Consider the following 25,774-nt stretch of genomic DNA (forward strand, 5'->3'; position numbering starts at 1 on the left):
TCAGGTTTGTGCACCAGTAGATTTGATTTTAAAGCATTTGTCCACTGGTGAAGTATGTTGGTTTTACATATCAGTAATAAATTAAAAGTGATTATGAACCCAAGGGCTCAATTAAATACATAGTGCTTTGGGGAAGAAGATAAACTTGTATATGAAGTTAGTAATTTGAAAATGTTTTTAAATATCATATATGTTTAATAGTTACAGGCTTATTTACAGGAAATATTCATTGCAGAATCCTATTTGAACTGGATGCACTCTGCAGTTCATTACTTTTTGTCCATTAGTAATTACATTTATTTTATGAACAGTACTTTATCTATTTTTACATCACAGTGTTAATTGTTTGGATATCTAGCTGAAATCTTTGTGGCAGCTATACCCAATTAAGTTTCACTGGGTAGCAGGAACATAAGTAAATTATTATATTGAATTCTCTGTATCTATGCAAGATCATTAGATGCGTCTAATAATTGAATTTACTTTATAGAGCAGTATGTTAATTGTTTTATGACATAGATGACTGTAAATTTCAGTTCTGCGTTTGCATTCAAATGGATACTGGGAAAGCAGTCTGAAAGACAGTGAGATCCAAGGTTTGAGGAACAGAAATGTCTTGTTCCATAAATGTTGGTTAAAATTTAGCTCTGACTTGTAAAGACAAAAGGTTACCGTGTAAGTGTTGTTCAGCAAATTGGTGTGTTTTAGTTAAAGTACTGTTAGGACAAGTATGCATACTGTACTATACCTATTTCTACTAATCGAGAGACAACCGGTGTTCCACAACACTTAGCAAGACCCTGCGATGGGATTACTTACACTAATCTTGCCACTTGCAATTACAATGTAAACAGAGAACTACACGTCATCTGGTGTGTGGGTGACAAGCGGCTATGTGTCTAATGAGGCGATCAGAATTTGTTCCAAAAAGTAATTTTTTAAGCTGTCAATTCTTTTTCTCAAATTTCTCAAGAAACTGTTGGATGTAAGAATTTAAAACTGCCGTAAACTTTGCAGGGGATGGGGGCCGAAAATTTCCTTTTTAAATAACTTATTGGAAAGATGCTCTTCAAATTTTCCACTACTGATTGTACAAAATACGGTTTCGATGTAAACTTTTTGGCTGCCTCGGGTGTGGAGATGTTCCTGAGTTTCACTGGCATGTACTTGACAGCTAACCAGTCAGTTCCATAAACACTCAAAAATGGTGAGTTTTCTCATGTTTCTGCACAGTTCCTATTAAAATGTAAGGAGTAGGCAGTTCTTCTTTGGACTTCATGTATGCATAGAAATTTCTTTACACTAATAAGAAAAGCACCTAGGAACTGTTCAGGTAAAATCATAGAATCATAGAATAGTTTGGGTTGGATGGGACTTTTAAAGGTCATCTAATCCAACCTCCCTACTATGAGCAGGGACATCTTCAATTAGACCATGACATAAGAATAAATAGTCCTGCACAGCTTCAGTGAACTAGGCTGTATTCTGAATGGCTTGTGCATATTTGTGGGATAGAAAAGGTGATGATATTAATTGGCAGAAGAGAGAAGCTGAGAAGTTAGCAAGAGATGAAATTAGTACCAATAATAACACACAGCTAGTGGAATAAAATCAGATTTTACAGACCGTGAACTCATTTATAAATCTGCTTCCTTGCTTCTTTCTCAGTCTCATCTTGATATCCTGGAACAAAATAGGAACCCCAAGAAGGTTTACTGGAGGCAGCAGACACTCTGCCAGACGCTAGGAGGAAATCTATGCCCATTGCTCACAATCACTGCCATGCCAGAATCTAAAAAAGGAGACGACTTGGAGCAATTCTGTAAGTAGCCAAACGAAGCATTAAAAAAGATGCTGGCAAATTGCAATCATGTCAGCAGTGGCAATGACAACCTGTTTTGTGAATATGTTGATTTTCTTGACTTTCTCATTTTGGAAAGATAATTCTAAATGTGGGGAAGAGCCAATTGCAATGCTTTTTTAAAATTACAGATTTAAATGGAGGAGGGAGGAGAGCTGACACTATTTTTTACTTCAAATTTTTCTTTAATGATCTGAAACAATTACAAAGTTCAATATCAAATATCTCCAACAGCAAGAAACTGTGTTCAAGTAACCAATTCAACAAGAAATTTGATATTTTTGTTCTGTGTGTTGATGTTCCATATTGAAATTGTTTGTGTCTTTTGAGGTCTCAAACTCTGGGAAAACAAAAAAGTACAAGACCACTGTTTCCCAGCTGTGGACAGCAATTGAAGTGTTTTGGTGAAATTCCAGCTCCTCCAACAGGCCTGGTAGATCCACCTAGACACAATATAGCTCCTTGCATTCTGTCTGAGTCCTAACTGATGGTGTACTATCTAATGGTAAATATTACAACTGCTGTATTATATCTAGAGGTGGTTATTTTTCATTGTTAAAGTCAAAGATTTAGACCTTCAGTGGCCTTGATTAAGAAGATTAAGATATGCAAGTTTCTGTAATCAACAGCAAGTGATAAGAAGATTCTGGTTAGCATCACGTTGGGTTAGCTTTGATTTGAGAGCCCAAATGACTAACGACTTATATCTAGGTTGACTTTTTTTCTTGAGCCAGTAACAAGGCATAAACTGATATTTTTATCTCTGCTCTTCACACATCTATAACACAGGTTGAGAACTTTGAGGGCGTGTGGAAGTTTAAACTGTCTCAAGATCTTTTTGGATGTTAAGCAAATATATATCATTATCTCACTGAGATATTAGTCTAGAAGTATCCATAAGGATTCTGTGACATGAACCACGTTTCTCACTGCAGAATTCTTCTTTCAGGGGTATGTGGTGATACGTGAGTAGGGCTCTTCATACTGTCTATGCTACATGCATAACTAAAGGGAAGCTCAAATATCAGAGTTGGTGAAAATTACTGCTATGTTTCCCGAGTCAGGTTTAGAGCACAGTGACTGCAGTTATGCTGACATTACAGTGTAATCATCCTGAGCTCATACTTTTTAATTATAATAATTTTATTATAAATCGAGCATTTGCCCTGAATTAGCAAATTTCTGAACATGAACACGCTTTTCTGGGTTGAAATCTTAAAGCAAAATTGCCAAGTACAGGCTATGGGACAATTCATAAGGTGCGTGCACATACACAGCTTTAATGGTGGAAACTGGAGGCAGTGTCTGAGAGAAAATTGGATTGTTGGTGTTGCTATTACCAGTATTATTTACACTACAGTAGCACATACAACACATGATTAGGGCGTTTGGCTGTGGTGGGTGCTGTCCACCATGCTTGACATGAAGAGATAATTCCTGCCCTGAAGTACTTTTGTTCCATGATAATGATGATCTAGAACAGCAAACCAGTGGGTGGGAGTTGTGGTGGGGGAGGTTGTTATATAAAGAAGCCTTTGGCACACTGCAGATGATCAACTGGTTAGATGTTAGTTGTTGACAGCAATTTTTAAACCTCGTGGCAGAAAGTCTTAATAGGGCAACTGAGAGAAAGTAAGTGGGAATATTTCATTTGAGGATTGGAGCCATTCAGAAGAGACGTGCAGTGAACAAATTTTTCTGCCCAAGTGAGTAATTTCCAATGAAGGTACAAAGCCAAAGCTAAACTAATGTTTGGATGTATCAAAGCAAGGACTTGGAGTCGGTCAGTCACGGGATGAGTGAATGTGGCTAAACACTGAATTTAAGCATCTTTGGCTTTGAAAGGACTTTCTGAAAGGCATGTTTTGTCATAGGAAAGCAAAAGAACAATTTCAAAATCTCCAGCATTTTTGTAAAACAGCGTTCTTGCTTTCTGACCAGCTCCACAACATGCCCAGGTCTTCAGTCATGCAGATACATCAGGACTAAAAAACCTGGAAGAAAATCGCAGGCCTGTAGCAATGGAACTAAAACAGGAATAGTTAAGAATGTTTTCACCTTTGGCACCAGAGACAAGAGGGAAACATAATTGCATATGCTAATAATATGCTAGACTTTATGCTATCTACAGTCCTTGGGGCTAGCCCTGAACTGAAACCTTACTGTGCCAGGTGTGGTACAGCACGGGAGAACAGATGGCCTCTGCGTGTGCAGGACTTACAGCCTATATGCAAGACAATTCAGAGGCACAGATGCTGAACTGAGGATCATGAGGAAATGACAACACAGTACTGACCAGTACAATAATACCCCAAGAGTCACATGCTTTTAGGGAGTATCATGATATAAATGTGACAATATTAGGAGGCATTGTCATTTTCTGGAACACTGTATTCTCAGCATGTATCAGAATGCATCTTGCAGTGTTAAAAGAGAGTCTGGCAGGTTTTCAAAGGTCATTAACCTGTCTGTGAAGACAAGGCTTGGCTTACTTATTCAGCACAGATTTGCTGAAAAATTCATAAAGGATCTATGAACAGTTTGGACAAATACTTGTTTTGAATGCTTCAGGCTGTTGTAATATTCAGCATCCGGGTTCAAATCCCAATTATATGGCTGAAGTCCTCTTTATTTTCGAGAGAAAGAAATATCCCCTGTGAATTCAGTGGGAGCTTGTAGTTCTGACTGAATTGCCATGAAATCATGTGCCACTAAACAACTCTTCCTCCAAAGCTTTGCAATGCAGTAAGATTCAGGACTTCCTAGATCCATCCATGAACTGACTGATCAATCAGAACATGTAGGAAACCCAGTTGACTGAACTGAAATAGAAATTGTTTGGGGGAAAGACAGTGTCAAGGCAAGGCAACACAGTTTCTTTCAAGATTCCAAGACTGTAAAAGTAAACACCAATACACTTAGGTGATAAAAATATTTGTTGTTTTATCAAGTGGAAGAACAGCAAGACAGCACACCACGTTTTATGCTGTGGGGATGCCTCTAGGCAAATCTGAAAAATCACGTATGTGCTTATTTGTTTAAGCAGCTTGGATAATTCTGGCTTTTGGGGACGCACTTAGCCTAATTTGTGCTCTTTTGTGTGGCTTTGATCAGCAGTTACTTCTCAGTTTCCTCGTCTTGTATGACATGCCCTTCTCTCTGTGAAGTGGTTTGGCTGATGGAAGGACCTATTTGTCACTATTTTCCACACTAAAAACACAGCTCAAAAGAAACAACTTAGAGCTAAATATGAAGGGAGCAAAGGGTGGAGGTTTTCCCAGTAATAACTCCCATTTTTTTGTACGGTCTCCATGCATACGTATTTCAGCTTGAGAAGTGATGTGGAGCTTCAGCACTGAGGAACTTGGCACATGGGTAATGAATAAAAATTGATAGCCCTTGTTCTTTCCTTCTGGTTCTGCCCAATTCTTAGTTTTCATAAGCTATAGTAATTTTGTTTTCCTATCAAATTTGTTATTTCTCCTTTGTACATTTGTTAATCTGTACCATGAGAGATCCTTTTCAATAACACCAGTGGCACAGGTAAAACACAAAGCTCACCAGGACTTTGTAGCTGTTGCATGTGATCGTACTTAAATACTCTAAATCTGTCTCTAGTAAGGTCGCGTAAGGAATAGGAAATATCATTGATAAAGAGGCATTGGGTGGGTGAGGAGTGTTGGGAGGACAGTGTGATCAGCCCAGTTAGGAGTGCAGTGGGAAGGAGTTATTGTGGTACTGGAGGTGCTGATAGTGTGGGAATGGCCTAGGGACAATGAGGGCATGGCATCCTCTGTCAGCTGTGCTTTATCTTCCTTGGCTAAGTCTTTTGGATTGGACTTGTCAGGCTTTTGATTAATGTGGCCCTAGGATGGTTAAATTTGTCTGAGTTAAATTTATTAACGTGAGCCTTGTTAATAGGAAGCACAAGCCATGCACGCTCGCAGGCGCTGCACATTCACCGCATACTGAAGGGAAGAAAAATGGGCTGCTGTTTTCCTTCATTATGCCTTGTTTATGTGAGGCTTTGATATTCACTTTAGGCTCCTTTCTCCTTCCTCTCTTTCTATCTCCCCTTTATGTGATGGTGGTGTACTGAATAATTTTTATTAAATGCTCAGTTCTAAAACTGATATAAAGAAAGGAAGAAGTGAGCTAGGAACTCTTTGGCTCCCTGTGCTTTGCATCTCGGTCATGCAACAGCTTAGTTACACAGAGCACAACTTCCATTCATACTTGGTCAATGTCTGGGTGCCTGAAGACTGCAACAGAAAGTCTGAAGAGTGGTCAGTGGTCCCTGCTGGCTTTGTAACTCCATAGATTTGTACAAATAGAAACTGGGAGGGTCCCTTTTTTGTTGTTGTTGTTTTATTTTAAACTTGCCCTTCCTGCGATCATATGAAGACTGAGCATTCAGTGGGTAGGGATGTCTTTGCTACTCATTCTAACTGCAATATCCCCCATAGTCTTGTGATAAAGCCATTAGCTTCCCATTCTGACTGTGTGTGGGAAGCACCAATGATGAGACAAAGTGACTGTATTGTCTCCTCTGTTATCTGTCTTTACCATGGTCCTTTTTTCCTCCTCCTTATTCCTTCTCACAAAGAATTAGACTGCAGATTTGATCTTCCATAATATACACAGCTTTTCCTCAGAAGACTCTAGCTCTTAGAATTAGTTAAACATCCAGCCCACCCTGCCCGCCCCCCCCCCCCCCCCCCAAAAAAATAAAAAAAGACAAGACAGTTTCCTGCAAGCTTGCACGTGTGGTGAGCCTGTATGCCCCACCTGCCTTGGATATTGAATCATAACATGTAAGCCCTTGAAAAGTAAAGAAGTTGGGGAGTGGAGAGGAAAGAATAGTTGGGCAGGCATATACTCTTTGGTGACTTTGTTCCCGGCTATGTTAGGTCTAGCCTTAGACATTGCCTGATGAGAGTTGAGGGGGCTTTCAAAGGGAGAGCAATTCCCAACATCTTTCAGAGCATTCTCGAATGCAGGAACAGTGAGAATGATAAAGTTTCTGATCTTGGTGCCAACTCACTGCTTGATGAAGTTAATAGGTGCTTGCAGAGCTCTGATTTTCTTGGGTTTGCCACACATAGCCCAGTGAAGGCAGTGTTAACAGCATGCACGTATGCTCAGTAATCGTTTGCAAACCCTTAATTCACAGTGTTATGCTTGCAAACGTGCAGTATGTAACTGTTCTGCTACACTCCGTGGCAGACAGCTGACTAGACACTGCAAGCCACAGGATACTGTTGTGAGTGGTAGAGCAAACGGACAGATTAACTCTTCAAAGAAGTGTAAGTAAAAGATCTAAACACTCATATACAGGCGATGATAAAATTGCCTTCTAGTTAAGAAAGTAGAGGACACTGATATGTTGCTAATATTAACAGAGTAATGAAATTAAAACCATCAAACACAAAACAACTGAGCAGAGGACAGTTTACACTGTGCTGTTTTGAGCTTGCCATATGAGCGTTTTTCAGGACGTGTTTCCTGGCTGTACACTGAGCTGGGGTGGGTTAGCTCTCACCTTGAGGTAGAGAAGGGAAAGGGGAGAACACTTCTGAAGGGATGTAGAGGAGGTGCCATTCTGGTTTGTGCTAATAGAGTAAGTACTGAAACAGTCCTAAAGGAATTCCTTACGGGAATGAAGATTTTGATGGGTCTAGGGTAGTACAGCAGTGTACCCCTTCAGCTGATGACCACCAGCATTGCTGCCTTCTCAGCATCATATATTGCCATGGGGGTTAATCCTGTACCCACTGAGAATGGTGTCACTCTGCAGATTGGGTGGGACAGTCATTGTTTATGGTATCACAAAGAAAGTAATTGCAAAGCTCTCTTCATGGCTGGTTGTACTGTTGTGATTCCCATTAATAACACTGATTATGCAGTGTGTTAGGAGTATTTCCCCCAGTTGACACACCTGATGAGTGTCCTTTTAGCAGTGTGTAGTATTATAGAGCTGAATTGTGGGGTTTAAAGTTAAACCTAAATGTCCCAGCTAATTAGCAGCAGTGCTGAGGGAAATTAAATAAAATATGACACTAGCATATGGATTTACATCTGTAATAGCTGTCAGTTTGAGTTGCTCTTCTGTCATCACATGTCCTGTTTATGCAAGGCTGGGGAAACCATTATGAATATTATCGTTAAGAGGTAATGACACCTGGCTATCTTAAATGTAGTCTTTTGGGGAGTTGAAACACATTTTCTGTCTGAGTCTAAACATGTTTCTAAAGATGGAAAGAGTAACATTTTTGGGATAGGTATGGCAGGATGCTTGTGCCCTTTGGATCTGCAGATGCTCCTTGAACTAGAATGAGGGATGAAGTGAGACTAATGAGGGGTGTTTACTTGGTCTCATCTTAAGCCTGCACATTCAAAAAGACACAGTTGCTGAGAGAAATATTCTAACATTTCTCAGTTTGCTTATATAAGCTATTTAGATGGTTGTTTTGCAACTTTGATCTTTTCTCAGAGAGAAACAACTCCTTTACCTTTAAACATAATTGCAGCAAAGAGCAATTCCTGCACAAAGAACAGCAGAGGATGTGAATTGCAGAGGCCACTTATGCAGGATACTGGGAAATAATGATCATGTGGAAAATGTACACAGTTTAATTAAGCACATTGATTAAATCAATATGATTCAAACAGCTTAGTGCTCCAATCAGCTTAATCTCATTAAATGTAATTCAGGCCTCGATAATTGATTAATAATGCATTATAGTTTATGAATTATTGACTCCAAGTTATTATAACTGTGCCCGCTCCCTGCATGGCAACCAGTGTTGCATGTTAATTGTGAAAAGCTCAAGCTCTCTTCTCTTGAATAAGTTTTTTAAAGCTGGAGATGACATATCTCCTAGTGAAACAGGGATCAAATTAGATCAACGCCTTATTGGAGTTAGTCCGCCCCAGAGGAAAATGCACTCTTTAAAGGAAGCTCTCATCTAATAATGTTGAAATAGGGAGGTAGAATGACCTGCTTTGATTGGTAATGATCTTTCAAGCAGCCAGAAGAACTGCCTGTAGCAATTCAGCTGGAGTGCTAACCTGGCATTGTGCTGGTTGGAAACAGTTCACAACAGCAAGCGCATCTGTTGTTCTAGTGTCGTTGTGTGCTGTACTTCCTCCAGCACACATGCACACAGTATAGCCAGTGCTGCTGAACCCTTAGGTCACATTTGTATGCCAAATACAGAGCAATCCAGTTCCCCATATTTGTCTGGATGCTGAGTGGTTTCTGTGAAAAGGACCAAAAGGCTTTTATAATGGCATTTCTACACTGCTAGATCGTACAAGAACTGTTGCTACTACTGATGGAAAGTCTCAGGAGAGAAACCAAGAACAGAAGAAAGCCTCCACTCCTCAGGTGGCCCCCCTGTTAGACTGCATTTCCACTGAATGTGAACAGAGGATGATGTCTCAAATAGATTGTTTTTCTAGCTACCTAGGTACTTAACGTGGTCCAAATTGCAATCTTATGCAGAAAGAGTCCTCTAGCATTACGTTTCCTTAAAATATTCCATTTACAGAACCTGCTCTGCTTTTTCCTTTCATCTCTTCTCTATCTCTACTGCTTATTTGTGATTATAGTTAAAAGTAAACAAATTTTAGCGCATATAGAAATTGAATAAGATGATGATTATAGCAAACTGTGGAAAAACCCATTTTTTTTCTTTATTCTTGCATCTGCAGTAGTGAGTTTTGTATCCCTATATTCCCTTGAATTGAAGATTTGCTCCTAATTTGCAGGGGTGACAGGCAGAGGTGCTAGTTCCTCTCTTGCTTTGTACCACACACTTTGTTTTTGGTGACAGGAAGAGTCAGCTGCTGTGAAAACTGTGATCCTGTTTTAATGCAGTAGTGAAGAAAGGCTGAATAAAATTGTCACATATTCTGCAGTGCTAAATAATTACAGAATTGAGAATACAATTTTTTTTCTGCTTGAATAGGCAGTTTATCGAGCATCTGAAACCAAAGCAATGATCTCCAGATATGCAATGCTGATGGTGTGTGCTCTAAATTTTTCAAGATTGTCTTTCAATTTCAAACATCTCTTCTCTCTTTTCTTTCCGATCTCCCTGTCTCAACAATGTGGCATCCCATTGCAAAAAAGAGCAGAGAGATTCCTGCAAAACCAAGTTCCTGTTTGACTATCCAGTCTACTGCCATAAAGGTGGAAGCTGGTTGAATGGAACATGAAATTTGTGAGACAGGCACATGGCTGTCTGCAGACTGAGGCCAGTATTTTTCATGATGTACCAACTCCTCTTTGATTCCCAGCATTTGGTGGAACTGACTCAGCCAGCACAGCTTTGACACTATGGTCAGCCTTCTGTGAGTTTGGCAAAATGCATATTAATATATTGAATCCAATTAGTCAAGGCAGCAAGCAATGCACAGAAAACACTGAACAAGGATGCTAAAAATGTGCCTTGAAGCATAAGCAACCACAGTGTTTTTTGTAGAGGGAGAAAGTAAATGTTAGGATCATCTCTCTTTCTCTCCCACATTTTACCTTATGCAGCATGCTAGCAGAGCAGCCCTCGAAGTGAGATAACTTGTACTGCAATGGCTGCTCTTCATTCATCTGTAGTTTTCTGCATTTTTTTTAAAAAAAATAACCTTCCTTCTGAAACTTGGAGATTTGTTCTAAGACCCCCCTCTTCTTAGGGGATAGTGCTACAGAATTTTCTGCTGTTTCTTTGGCACTTGATCTGTTACCTTTCCTTCTTTGAATTATAATGGTCTTATCTTTGTCCCAAGAGACTCGTAATCTTTGCACCACAGCATTTTCTGGAACGTAAATTAGCAATGTTGTCTTGGTTGGTGTGGACTTGGGCTGGAACATCAGGAGTGCTTAGCACTGGCTATGCTCCAGTCTTCCAGAATATCAGTGTCTTTTCTGATACACTAATGAATTAAACATCTTGAAACTCTAAACCAGAACATACCTTAGTCGTAACTCTTTTCATTTGTGATTGGTTTGTCAAGTGCCTCAGAAGTGCCTTCTCACAGGGGCATGGTACTACTTGTATTTTTGTTATAAGGCATTGAAAATTATGAGAGAAACTGAAAATGGTTTGATCATATGTATTTCTTATATTGCTTTGGAAATTTATAGCCAGCTGCTTGGAACACAACTGTCTCACAACACCCCAGTGCCCCGGTCTCATTGCAGTGGAGGTACAAGCTTCTGTAGGAGCGATAGGTTACCCAAATTCTTGCCTTAAAAGAAGGGAAAAAAACCCCTCATCTCCTCTCCCTTAGGTGGAAACAATTTGGGAAAAACTTACAGATGCTGTGCTTCCAATGGCCAATCTGTGTATCTGTAGAGGTATTGAAATACAGCCCAGTGGAGCCCCCAGGCAGCTTTTATTCCCTCAAATGGTGAACAAGCATTGAACTGCTACTTGGTTTCTGTTATCAACTTCAAATCAAGGCATAAAACCCCCCCTGTATTTCAGTGAGCTGCACACTTCCCATGCCCAGCTATAAATTCCAGTCACACACGGTCCTGTGGGGCATACGCTAAAAGGTCAATGTGGTACTGTATAAATTAGCCAGAGAAGCATTTGAATTGAGTTAAATCTGTTTTCAATGTGACAGAGATGGGCTCTGTGAAGGAGGACATAATTTTAGGGTCAGACTGACTGCGGAAACTGAATACCGTTATGAGCAATATGCTTACTAAGGGATAAAGAATTAATGCTTGTGCCTCAAGGTAAAAGCAGAGGTCAGGAAGGGGTTTCTTCCAGCTGGTCACAATATTGCCCCATTGGTCATGTGTCTTACTGCACAGGTTATTGTTTTTCACAAATTACAAGGTCTGGAGCACCTGCTGATGCAGGGTATAAAGTGGTTTGGCCTGAAGGTAGTTGGGTTTGCCCCTCAACACCTGTGTTAAATCAGTTGCTTCTGGTTGGTAGAGCTGATGTTGTGGCAGTCTGTGGATCACCCTTGCTCCTTGAATAAAAGGCCAGTAAGAAGGTCCCTGTGGCACCTGAGTTAGAAACGTGCAGTAAGGTAAGAAATTGGAGTTTTGCAACAGTAGAGGTGTTGCTTGTGTGTGATTTATTTTTTATTTTTTCTTGTCTTCTCTGCCCTATCTGCAAAGAGGAAGTACTCCTCTAAGAAGAGGAGATGAGCTGCTGGGCTGTCCCGTGACCAGTTGTTCTCCTTTCTGTTTGGTTCTAACTCCTCACTGATAACTACTGGGCAAGCTGTGGTCAGGGCATAAGGGGCAGGACAGCTGGCAGGTTGGCCTTGTGAGAGAGCAATCTGTAGCTGGAAAGCTCACAGAGCATAGCACGTGTACCAGCTGCTGTCAGGCCTAAACAATTACACTTGCCATCACAGAGAGCAGTTTTTGTCTCTGGTTCAATAATTTTTTTCCTTTCTGGAACAGAAAGTCTGTGCTTATACACAGATTGAGTTAGATACACGTTGCTTTCTGCTGCCTGACCATCTCATGGCAACAAACTTTTTTTTGACTTGTACAGGATAGTAAAATTGGTCAGGGTGGGCAAAAAGTGGGCTCTGCCACTCTTCTAGCAAACCATTGCTTTCAGTTTGGGAACTCAGCTTGGGGACAGTTTAGGGGAAGATGGTCACATCTTGTGCTGATTGTGTTAAAGAATTGCTAGGCTGTGACAGAAATCAGAGTGTGTCCTGCTAACAGGGAAACCTGCTAATCTTAAGTGTTTTTTCAGGATCCTGTGAATTTTGCAGTTCTCACTCTAACAATAGGTTTCTGCCTATGCACAGGCAAACCCTCAATACACAGAGCTAACAGACTTGGGAAACAGTGTGGGTGGCTTTATAACTTCCACATTGTTTTCACCTTTATCCTTCTAAATTGTGAAGTTTCTTGGTGCTTTTAAATCTTGGCTGACTGGTTCGGAGACACTGTCTACTGTGGCTCACTTTAAAATAGAAAAGTCATTCACCTGATACCTCAAGGCTTTGAAAACTTTCTGGAAAACAACAATCCAATTTCTGGATTTAATGTTCCAAGCTACACATTTTTGTCTGATAAAGGCTGACCTAGCTAGTCATGTATTACAAATGATCAGAGTTGTTTGGATTGTATGGAACAGCTTTACTGCGTGTTTGCCAGAGCTGCAAGCAGATAGTTTGTTCAGCTATTCTGCCCGCATCCATGCGAGGGGGTCTACACTCATGTGAAACATAGAAAATGGTATTTCTCTGTGCTGATCCTGATATTAATCTACCCGAGAGCATTAATGAGTGAAGAGGCATTTTTGCAATACGCTGTGCATTTGTTTTTTTCCTGGTTTTCTATCTGTAATTCTGAACACCTGCTATTTCTAATTCCCACCTGTAAGCTGATTTTGCTGGGAGGGTCTATGCAGATTTCTGCCTGACCTGTTTAACTGAGTTAATTTCTCTGATTGGAGAAGAACATCCATTGCTATGTGACTGATGCAGCCAATCTACCAGTACAGCAATATATTGAAACTAGTAGTTTGCAGACAACACAGGCTGACACTTCTTGTTGCTTAGAACTGACAGATTTTAGAAACAAGTATTTGTGATTAATGGGCTGCAATTATACAGCAATACTAAAATGAAATAGGACTAAAAATACCTCATAATGATTTTTAAAATGCTGTTCTGTTAATGAGAGGATTTGTCCATCTCTACATCAAAGAGAAACTTGTTAGCTCTCTGAGCTTGCCCACCTGTTTCTAATGCAGAAATAGAAATTGCTAATAAACAAGCGGAGACAGCTGCTATGTTCAGACTGCAAATGTGCTGATAAGATCAACTAGTTGACGAGTGACATGGTAGATGCTGCAAAGTGTGCCAGTGTTCACAGAGAGCTAAACTTGGACTTCTGTATCATTTCAGGGCATTTATTATGTGGCTGTTGGATATCGGTTTCTAGCTGACAGAAAAATAAGGTGTATCAAGCCTCTTTCATTTTAGGTCATTTTGGGTTTTCTCTGATTTTTCCTGCTTCTTTTTGATATATGATTTTGCACAATTAGGTAACAGAAGGAACAGTACTAGTCAGTGTATCTCTTCAGGCCTTCTGAATAAAAGGGTGGGGGGAAAAAGATGCATTTTGAAGTTACCAGCTACCCATTATATCTGTAAACAGGCCTCCTAATGAATTGCTTTTCTAGTTTTGTCAGGACAGTTTTTCTGAAGGCATGTGGCACCTTAGAGAAGTTCCATGCCTTTTCTCCCTGCTCCATCTCAACTTTATGTTAATAACTTTGCATAATCAAATCAGGCCCCAGAACCAACAGGACTTGTTCCAGATCTTAACTGTTTCCCAAAGAAGGCATTTTTTCAGTAACACTCAGAAAATGATATCTATCAAATCACCAGCGCATTTAGAATTTAATTTACTCTATCAATTGCAATTGTCGTGCTACTTAGCTGTGGGAAGAAAAATGTAATTTTCCTTGCTGCTTGGTAATTCTTTTTACAAGCTTTTTCTCTTCTTTTTTCATTGAATTTGTTTAACGAACTGTTTTGAAGATTTTTCTGGCTTAGGCTGGATGCAGCTTCTGCGTCTTTGAAAGAGTGGAGGTTAAATAAAATAGGTTGAAATTTTTATTAAAAAACGATGGGGGCAGAGGTGATAAGTATGAGTGAATGAAGAAGTCAGAAGGGGAGTGGAGGTATGTCTTGACCCACAGATAAGGAAGGACTTGTGAATGACTTGGGGTAAACATTAGAAGATATTATGGAGTTTTCTTCTGAGTTTCCCAAATGTTCTAGACGACTTCTCTATTTTTTACTTTTTAAGAAAACCAGAGAGACCTACAAAAACATCCCATTTCCTTTCCTCATTCTTCCCTCACTGCTTTCATATCATCTTTCACTTTCTCCCCAAGTTTGAAAGGATGATGTAATAGTGGTGGATGCAGGAATATCATAGTACTCTGCAAATGCATGTGTATGTGCTAATTTTAAGGGTGGGTGGGTTTCAGAATGAAAATGACAGCTGTGTTGTAGCATCATGGTATAGGACAATTAACAGAGGGGGCTCTGCTGATGATGTTTAAGTGCAGGATTCAGTTAATTTTTATGGCTAATGAAAAGAGAGAATGCTTTGAAGCAATAGATTATGTAGAAATTCACTTTTCTGGTGAACATGGATGGCACAAGATATTTCATGTCTGGGGTCTGGGAAACGGATGTTGAACTTCTGACTCTGTGACTGATTTGTATTTTATCTTTGGGCAACTTACTTGATTTTTCTGTAAATCCCTGCTTAACTTGCAACATGCTTGAAACATGTAATTTTCAGTCCGTGAAGTGTTTCAAGAGAAAATGAGTGAGGTGGAATTTATTATCGTTGGCATCAGAGTGACTTTGACAAGTCTCCCAAAGGACATTTAGGTCCCATTATGAGCACCTAACAGAAGACTGTAACCAGTGATTGAAGTGGAGATGAAGAAAAGAAGTAGATGGATAAGAGGGCAGAAAGTCCCTATATTCCTTGTGGGTCAGGCTGTACCTGCCGGAAATACAAATGCAGGAAGGCTTTTATTGTTAAAATGAGGCTGTAGTGGATAATGCAGCAGAAACTATCTGTGACTTGATTTTTCCTTTGTGCTTGCTGTGCTGGAGGGATTTCTGAAAAATGATGTTGTCTTATTTTTTTGTAGTGTTCCCTACCCCTGTAGCCTGGTGTAAAAGGTTCAGCCAGAGCTAAGGTCATTCCTTCCCCTTCCTGACCAGCAGTGGACAGGGTAGGCTCTAACAAGATTACTGTCTCAGCTGCTTTGTCACTTCATAGTGTTGCAGGTCACTCTAACACAGCTTGAGAATTTGTATTGTGTCAGAGTAGGAAAGTGCATTTAGTAGAGCAGGCATTGAAGGCCATTCTTGAAACACACTCCTGTAAATCCTGGCCTCTGGCAGCCCAAGCTGTTTAGTTATGTTTTATGAATCAGGTCATATCGTGTCTGTCCCAGCTTCCAGATGCCAAACTCCTTCTGTGACAGTTTTGTCAAATATTTTGAAAGGGCACAAAAATAACAGCTAGAGGGTCAACATGAGGCACAACTCAACACATGAGAATTGTTCTTCACAAAGAGCAACTGGCCAGAGGCAAAAGAATAAGCAAGAGACAGATGAAGGACTCTGGGGTCTCGGTGACTGTGGTGCCCTCACTATCCCTATTCTCCCTGTGTTTAGCACTTACTAACCATAAATGAGCAATAAAAATGTAGTGACATGCTTATAGTCTGTGCTGACATAGGTGATGGGCCTGCAAGCTATGCAGAATGTCTGTAGATAGACTTGAAGCAATGCTTCCGCTCAGAAGCGATGACTTGCTGCTTAATCACACACTTTTAGTCAGAACACTCCCAGGACCCACGTTCTAGCTTACCAAAGGTCTTTTCCACCAGTTGGGATATCTCTTGCAATGCAGATATCATGACCTTATTTGTCAGCCTGTCAAGATGTAACTTGAAATTAGGCTCAGCCCAGATGAAATAATTGCTGTTTGCACAAAAGGTAGTGCTGGTGAGATGCTCCCTGTGAGGCGATCTAACTGGCCTCAAATGTAATTTAATAGACAGAAATCATAGAACAGTTTGGGTTGGAAGGGGACCTTAAAGATCATCTAGTTCCAACTCCCTGACACAGGCAGAGACACCTTCCACTAGACCACATTGCCCAAAGCCTTGAACACTTCCAGGGAGGGGGCAGTCAGAACTCCTCTGGGCAACCTGTTCCAGTGTCTCACTGCCCTCACAGTAAAAAATTTCTTCCTTAGATCTAATCTAAATCTACCCTCTCTCAGTTTAAAACTGTTACCCCTCGTCCTATCCCTACACTCCCTGATAAAGAGTCCCTCCCCATCTTTCCTGTAGCCCCTTTAAGTACCGAGAGGCTGCTATAAGGTCTCCCCGGAGCCTTCTCTTCTCCAGGCTGAACACCCCCAACTCTCTCAGCCTGTCCTCACAGGGGAGGTGCTCCAGCACCCTGATCATCTTTGTGGCCTCCTCTGGACCTGCTCGAGCAGGTCCATGTCCTTCTTATATTGGGGCCCCCAGAGCTGGATACAGCACTGCAGGTGGGGTCTCACCAGAGCGGAATAGAGGGGCAGAATCACCTCCCTTGACCTGCTGGCCACACAAATCAAATCAAATAAATCAAATTAAAGCATGCAGTTAATGCATGCAAGCTGTAAAATGAATTTGGATTACAAATGGGCAGTGAGACTGAATAGTTGGTTTCTTCATCCATGAAGGAAGCACACTAAATAATACAGAAAACAAAAATAATTTAAGGAGATCTTTTGATTTTGAGAGTTGATAGGGATGTCAGATGGCAGGTTATTTTCTGATGTAGGGTGGTTTTTATTACTTGTATATTCTTGCAGTTAGAAAACATCAGTTAGAAGTCTCTTCATATTTTGAAAACAAGGTATTAGCATAAGAAGCTTTGTTAAATATAACAGGAAGATAAATCATCTTTGCAATGCTAGCCATTAGCCTGTCACAACCATGATTTACAGGGATTTTCTTTTATTTAAATAAGTGTTTCTTTTAAAAGCATTCTGATAGTTTACAGAGCAGAAGATGAAGTGGTAGTGAATGCTCTGAAATATAATGGTTTCAATATGAGTGCTTCTGGCAAGTAAGAGAGGAGCTCATGCTGTGGATTGTACAGGCTGTACAGAGTGGCTGAGCCACAGTGGAAGGATTCTGTGTCAGCATCGGTTGGGAAAGTTCAAAGTTCTGCTGGGGAAATGTTGGGGCGAAAATGCAGGAAGTCACAGGAACTGAGGAAATGAGATGATACCAACTTCAAGAAGCTAGTCTGTGTACTGCAGACAAATTCAAACTGATTAGCAGCCATTGGTCCTGCTGTTAAATTATTTGCTTAGAAGAACCTTCTGGAGAAGATTTTTTTCTTTTTTTAAATACATTGAATATCACTTAAGAAGCCATGAAATAAAGAACAAAAACCTCTCTTGTCTGAAAACTCCCACTTCTGCAGTGATACATGGAGTGGTGATGAAGGACATAGCATGTTCACTTGTGTTCCTTCTGGGACTGCCAAGACTGTTTTGCAGCCTGACTCCTTTACTCATGAGTACCTTTTCTGTGCTTTGTAGCAATTTACGGGGGAAGAAAAAGAACGTTTTTTCTTTCCCTTGCCTTCCTACTATCTTACTCCTAAGAAGAAACAATTTTCCTCAAACAGACTAGTAGTCTTCCTACCCTGACATTCTGCGCCCTGTAGCGATTGATGTAGGAAGACATCATTCATTAGAAATCGTTCCCTAGCATCTGAAGGGAAGAACATCTTACTGACCTTAGACAGTGACTGCTTAGTGCCTTACCACATACTGTTTGAAACTTCTGCATGTTATCTATTTTATGCAGTGGCAAATTTTGTTCCACCTAGTTTTCTGTCAAGTATTCTGGGATTCTGATCGTGCTATATGATTGTCCTGGCTTCAGCTGGGATAGAGTTAATTTTCTTCCTAGTAGCTGGTACAGTGCTGTGTTTTGAATTTAATATGAGAATAATGTTGATAGCACACTGATGTTTTAGTTGTTGCTAAGTAGTGCTTATCCTAACTCGAGGACTTTTCAGTTTCCCATGCTCTGCCAGAGAGGAGGGGTACAAGAAGCTGGGAGGGATCATAGGCAGGATAGCTGACCTGAAGTAGCCAAAGGGATATTCCATACCATAGGATGTCATGCTCAATATATAAACTGTGGGGGAGTTGACTGGGAGGGGCCAATCCTTGCTGGGAAACTGGCTGGGCATCAGTCAGTGTGTGATGAACAATTGCACTGTGCATCACTTGTCTTTCTTGAGTTTTTAATTCTCTCTCTTTTTATTACCTACTTTTTCATTACAATTATTAGTATTATTATTATATTTCAATTATTAAACTGTTTTTATCTCAACCCATGGGTTTTACTTTTTTTTCAATTCTCCTCCCCATCCCTGGAGTAGCTGTGTGGTGCTTAGTTGCCAGCTGGGGTTAAACCACAACAGCAATCCTGGTTCTTTCTTCATCCTTAGGGTATTTCAATAGTAGAACTGCTTGCAAATAATATGGTATGAACTTGCTTATGAACTTCAAGGTTCATCTCTGTTATCATCCTTGGAAAACCTATGTTCCGCCTATGGCCTAAACAACTAACATCAGCTCTTGATCTGAGGTTTGAACACAAGGTGTTAAGACACTGTGTTATTTCTAGGTGCTGGAGGGCACTAGGGGAATAGGAATTATGACTGGCCACTAATACTAGATCTGCTACTGGTATCAGTTCTCCAGAACATTGCAGGGAGGGGAAAAAAAAAAAAGTTCCATTTATTGTGTTTTAGACATAAAGTGTGCCTCCCACTTTGGTTTTTATCAAGACAAAACTTTATAGATAACAGTAGGCTTCTTCTCAAGGCTAAAGTAGGCAGGAAGCTGTACCATTTGGGGTGGACAGTAGAATAGTCTTCTAGACTAAAAATATTTCTGCATCATTCTGGTGCTAAATACTTCCAGTTTAGTCAAACTCTGCTTTGTGTCCGTTACACAATGCGTCACGTAGTCTAGAAGATTAAAATTGGTCATGATACAAGATCATTGGGCCAACACCAGTTTTGCTGTCATGATGATCTGATTGAAAGACCTTTTATGTTGCTCCCTTATTTGCATTCTCTTGGTCAGTTGTTTGGGGAGTTCATCTAAGAACTTGCTATCAAGACAAGATTCATCATTCAAAATTGAGAGACAGTTTTACCTTATCAATCTCTTGTCTGTGGAAAGCAACAATTTCCTTTGGGATCAGCTCTGGGCAATACAGTTCTAAAATTTTGGATAGACTTGGACAGCAATGATGTAAGAGTCAATTTAGTGATGCCACAAATGAGGTGAACCTGTAGAAGGTCCTTTACTGTGAAGTTGTTGACATAGTGAAGTGTTAGATGTCTTTTGTAGACTTGTCTGTTTTCTTTCCTTTTTCTCTGAGTTTTTCATATGGAACAAAACACACAAGTTAAAACTCTCATAACTTGCCTACTGCAGGAGAAATACAGGATAATATTTTTAAGAAACATTCCCTACCAGGATATTTCTGGAGCAATGGAGTGATAAATATCAAATCAAGTGAAGACCAAGAATTTAATTTTTCCCATCAGAGCCAATCTGTGATGCTTTTTATCTTAACAAAAATTGATATTTTATCCCTTTGATAATGAGAGACTCTGATTGCACTTCCTTTTAATATATTTTATTTCTTACAAGTCATTCCCTGAGGAAGACCTCAAGTCAGAGGCAGAGATGGATCTGTGTCTCTTAAAGGCACAACACATATTTAAGAATAAACATTGCTTTCTGCTGTAGGTGGCATTAGGTGGGTTTTAAATCTCAGTTCTGTAGAGACAGGCAAAAAGCTCTTTACTATAGAATTTGTCTTCTGTAGAGCAGAACAGCTTGAAGGACTACACAACAGATAACATTTTCCTGTTAAATTTGGCTATTATTCCCAGTGGTGAAAGAAACACTGGCAGGTGCTCCTTTTTCCATGCCCATTTTAGGGCTAACAGGCCCCAGTGCAGGTTCTAAGTTGATCTTAGCCTGCTGTGGTCACAGAAAGACTGGACAAAATATTGAGATCTTCACACAGCTTTTTAGTGTTCCTCTCCTGCCTGGATTCCCACAAGGAGATTTTCCAGAAAAATAAGGGCTTTGGAACTGGATCCACTGAAATTAGTAAAGAAAACAAATGCCTGTTGGATTATTTCTGTCCTCAGCTACTGCAAGATTGTTGTGTACAGCATGGTTTCTTGTGCTCTGGGCAATGTGGTTTTAATGTTAACTTCTACCTCTCCACAGGGGAGACTCTTCAGTATAACTGACTGATATTCAGCCTAAATGTTCCTTTGTGAAGTTTCATCCCATTAACCCTGGCTTCACCCTAGTTTAGTAGTCTAAGCAATTTCTCTTGCTGCTGTGCCTGTTCTCAAAGTGATGGCAGTGAAGGGCATGGGGTATTACACTGGGGTAAAGGCTGTGTCTCTCGTAAGCAGGAGACATGGATTGAGGCATTACTCACAGTGTGAAAGCCGTTTACTCCTGGAGTGTGCTGTGGAGGTGTCCCCTCTGCAAGTGACTCCTGCTGTAGACTGTCCATCTGCTGCCTTTATTTCTGCAGAGAAGCTATTAATGCTGCCACAGAGCTGGGGACATGTCAGGAGGGCAGCTCATGCCTCAATTCACAGCTCAGTGATGCTCTGCCTCTAGGTGCAAAGTCAGCTTGATCCCTTTAGGGATCAGATATGCTCGGAGGTCTCTCTGGCTAGGGATGTAACAGGAAAGTGCAGAGCTCTTGCTCTTACAATGTTGAAATGTGCCTTGCAAATGAGATAGATGGGCTGTGAGTGAGTAGTGGATATATAGAATGAAATTTAAAAGTAAGGGGTTAAAATATTGCTGTTTTGGAGCTGAAGCCTTATTAAAGTCCTGTCTGTCCTATTTGGGCAAATTCTTTCTAAAGTATCATGTGTCACCAAAATCCCATTAAACTGTCACATAAATTATCAGCGTTTCCTTTTTCCATCACTGTGGATTACTCGGGGAGATATTTTTATGACAATGGAAGCTTTTTCAGTCTGCTCCTCCTGCCTGATTTCATTTCAGATGAAATCCTTCTCTCTGAAAAGAGCCTATGGATTTCATAGCTGTATGGATCTCTGCACTCTGCAGTTATCCTGTAGGTCTCTGCTGAACTTGGGTCCTGCTTGCTCCTTCTTTTAGGCATGGGACAGTTTAGAGCAATGCTGACACTTCTCTAAATCAGTGAGAACACTGTACAGTCTGTTTGGATGGATCTCTGGTCCAGTGTCTTCCCGTTTTCTGAGCATCCACTGACTGGTTTTTCCCTTGGGCCAGTGTTTTTATCTTCATATGAAAAACCCAGAAAGTGAGTCACGTATATACCTAACTTGAAAATACTTCTCCTACTTGCCATGTCTTAGAGGTTTTGTGTCTCTGCAAGGCAATCTACATTTTTCCCATGTTGGTTGAAAAACTTATAGATTGATGGTCAGGCCATGGCAGTACAAAATACTTGAGTATCTGAAATTGCCTGCTGCCATAGAACAAATTATGGATGTAATGTGCATGTTATAAAAGCGGAGGATGATAGATCCTTGCCTGCCTTTGACAGATAATCTGGAGCTCCCTGCATCAGCTCACTAGATAATCTGTTGGGAGGACTCTTGGAGCTGGTCTTAGTGTTTGCTTCTCGCTGCTTTCAAAGGGTGCATGCACAGAAGCTAAGAACCAGTAGACTTAAGGATAATAGAGGGGCTTTAGAAGATAATTACAAATGAAAGGAATCCTAGTAATTATATTACTACAATCTTAAAGTGGTAGGACTGTCACTAACAGAGCAGGCAAGACAGAACTTTCCATAAATGTTCCTGAACAGTATGTCAGAAGAAGCTCAAATGATGTCAGCATATCATGATGATGAAATATTTCTGATTACTCACTAATTATTGGCTAATGTTTAACATATTTTAAAGTGGCTGACATTAAGTAGTAAGCAGACACCTTGCATCAGAGAGATCAAAGGGGATGGCTGAGGTGTCCTGTAAACTGGAACTGTGACTTCAGCAGCTCTCCAAACACAGAGGTAATTCCAGAGGACTAGAGTGGAATCTTGAACCAAATTTCTAAAGGGGAAGCTAGAATGACCTATGTGGCTGTAGGCCTCGTACTGACACTGTTCTGGGCACTGTAGTGGAGTGGCTTGATGCAGGACTTTATGAATAAGGACCTAGCAGGAAGTAGAGTAAGTATGCAGGCACACCAGTGAAGGCAGTCATGTCACTACAGATTGGCTTGGCTGATAGACAGTAACTTGCATTTCTTTTTATGCAACCTAGTCCCAGTGGACAGTGAGAACAACTGATTGCTATCTCTTTTTATAGCAGCCTTTTGCAATTTAAAGGTTATATCCTTGCTCTCTGTTCATCTCTGCTTTCTGAGTTTAAAACCCATTTTCTCCAATTTTTCTTCATATATTATGACTTCTGAACCTTTTATCATCCTTAATGACCTCTTCAGTTTTCATCAAGTTAATTTTTAAACTATGGTGGCCCGTAGTGGGCACAGCACTGCAGCTATTTTTTTTTTTTTGTTCATCAAGTTGAACAGAGTGAAGTAATGATATTCCTCATCTTTGCTGTGATGTTGCCTGTTAGTACATCCCAGGAGAGCTGCCATTTTTGGAACTGCTTTGCATCACTAACTTGTCTGCTATAATCCCCTGATCCTTCTTGGCAGTACTTCTTCCTAACCAGCTGTCCCCCATCTTGATTTTATTCTCTCGGAATCTGGCTGAGGGGAGCAGCGAGACCCACCAGGAGTAGCTGATGAGGCCTGGCTGGGGCCAGGAGCAAAGGAAGGAGATGTAAAGGCCGTGACGCCGACACAGGCCCTCAGTCACTGAGGCGAGCAGCTCTGGTGCCAACATGATCCTCAGTGGAGGGCTCCAGCGTGGTGCACAGGGAGTTTCCTGAACCAGGGAACCTCAGGGGAGCTGAGAGACCTGCAGGGAGCTGATGACAGTGGCTGAGTAGATCTGCACAGGGCCAGGAGAAATGGTGGCCAAGCCCCTTCCGCCGATGTTGTAAAAGAAACCCCTTGGGGAACGCTAGTGACAGTTGGTGCAGGAAGGGTGCTGAAGCTCTGCCAGCTCGACCAGGGAGTCATGGTACCCACGCAGCAGAAAGCCATGGCCTCTCTGAGCTCTGCACCCACCCTGACGCACGCAGCTGCCCGGACAGAGCTGTGGTGGGAACCCGCTGCTGCCCCCGTCCCAGGCTGCAGGGTGGGCCTGCTCTGACACAGGCACGGACCCGCGGCCCCGAGCACGGCTGTGGGAGGTGCGCCCGGGGAGAGGAGCTCCTCTGCTTAGTGACAGAGCTCCAGGAGGAGGTAAATGCAAGGTAGATTGTTTGTCATCAGTCTAATAACGTGGCTTCACTGTAACAGCTATGTGGTTTCAGTTTTGAAGCTCAGTGTTATCCGAGCAGCTCAAAGGGTGTGCCGAGTGAGATAGGATATGCCTGTGAACGTTGAGTTGGCAAATCGAAAAATGGATTGTAAGACAATGGTTAGAAATTTCAGTTAGACTAATTCAGGGGCACACACTTAAAATGGGGATGTTAGTTATAAACTGAAACAATTTGCAAAGGGTTATAGTAGGTTTTCCATGAGTGCAAGTTCTAGAAATACGATTTGGTTGTTCCCCAATCTTCTGCAAGAGGTACACTTTGAATTTGCCAGGAATTGGTTCATGTGGGTTTCCTTTTGCTTCAGTTCTACAGAAGATGATGCTAAATAATGGTAGTGGTTCCTGCTGCCTTCAGGACTTGAGATTTTGGACTCTGCCCCAAAACAGACATGACAACTTGCTAACCAATTTCCTGGAGTTAAAAACCAGCGCTAGTAGGGTGTCAAGCTGCACCAAGGCTGGGCAGTCTGTACCCATATTCAGCTCCCTGATCATCTTTGATTCAGAGGTGAATGCATTCATAAAACACATGCACAAAAGGAGGTTGCCAAGCAACTTGGAGCCTGAAACTCCCCCACCAAGCTATGAAGGTAGAGAACAGGCAGCCGAGGCAATTTGTACTGTTCACTTCTTTGCCACAGGTAACAGTAATAATACATACAATATAGACCTATTTAAGAAGGGAATAACTCATTGATAATTCTGGAAAACAACAGCTGGTCCTGCCAGACTGTGTATTTTATGTATTTTGCCTCTGTCTTAAGATGATGTGTCTGCTTTTGGAGCATTTAGCCAAAAGTAAGGTCAGCAACGAGGCAGCAATGTTGGAGTGGGAGGAGATGGAGAGGAAAGAATTATTCTATCTTAAGGCAACTGACAACAAGATTGACAACTAGTGGAAAAGTTTTAGAGCAGAGTAAAGTGTCTGACACAGATTCTGCCTCAGATCAATCTCATGTTTTCTGTGATCTCAGTATTTGATGCTTTTTACAAACATACTTTAATATATTCATTGTACATCACACCATATCCTGTCTTCTCTCTGGCTTTGTGTAACTATGAAGCCTTGGGCATATCAGATGTATCCAGGACAGGATGCAGCTGTGACATGCATGGAAGAGCTACGTGATGGTGCTCCTGTTTACCCATCATTTCACTCACAGAATACCCTGTAGTGGCCACAGCCAATTAAGTTGGAAGGGAGAGTTTTTCTTTCTTTGCTTCTGTCTGCTATATCCTGAGGTAAACTTGACCCTTTTCTTTGTATCATTCTCATGAAAAAGTTATGCTGTATTTAGGCATAAGAAAAAAAAAAAAAATTCTGTGTCTTAATGGCCCTGGGCTTGGGGTAAAGGGAAGAGAGGTATGCAGAAGCACAGCCAGAAAAATTCCAGTCAAGACCTGGATCTAGGTTGAATTTCTCACATGCTGTGTATATAATTCCCTTTGACTCCTTATAAAATCCTAGCCCTGTGTTGTTTCAATGCCCTGTCCCTTTACAAATGGCATGGCTCAAATCTCAGCTTGAAATAATTTAGAACATCAGCCCAGGTCAGGGCATCTGGAACTGCCTTTAATTTTCTTTTTGTGCTCCTCTTGATGAAGGACACTACTGTGTTAATGGGGTTTTGTTCATTTCTTTCAGGCTGCTCTTTCCCCAACTGATGTCATAATTAGTGACATCAAAGTCACCTCTTAGTGAACCTTGGTGATGACATGAACTAGAGGAGGATCCTTATAACAGGCAGGAGATTAAGCAGCAAGTTAGCAGTACTGAAAGAACAAAGCTCTTATTTTCATGCATATAACCACAGTCAAAATGAGTGAAGAGAAGGGGAGATGGGAACTAGGTGAT

The 25,774-nt window shown here is 41.0% G+C and overlaps 1 protein-coding gene across 1 annotated transcript in view; it reads left to right on the top strand.

Annotated features, from left to right (window-relative positions):
• Nucleotides 1-25,774, top strand: part of AGBL1 (AGBL carboxypeptidase 1) — a 289,485-nt gene that overhangs the window by 87,440 nt on the left and 176,271 nt on the right. The window contains exon 17 of the mRNA XM_074836939.1: nucleotides 1,669-1,822. Coding sequence (XP_074693040.1) covers nucleotides 1,669-1,822 — 154 coding nt within the window. The remainder of the gene's footprint in view (nucleotides 1-1,668; nucleotides 1,823-25,774) is intronic.

Source organism: Strix aluco, chromosome 12 (genome assembly GCF_031877795.1).
Source record: "Strix aluco isolate bStrAlu1 chromosome 12, bStrAlu1.hap1, whole genome shotgun sequence".
Classification (NCBI taxonomy): domain Eukaryota; kingdom Metazoa; phylum Chordata; class Aves; order Strigiformes; family Strigidae; genus Strix; species Strix aluco.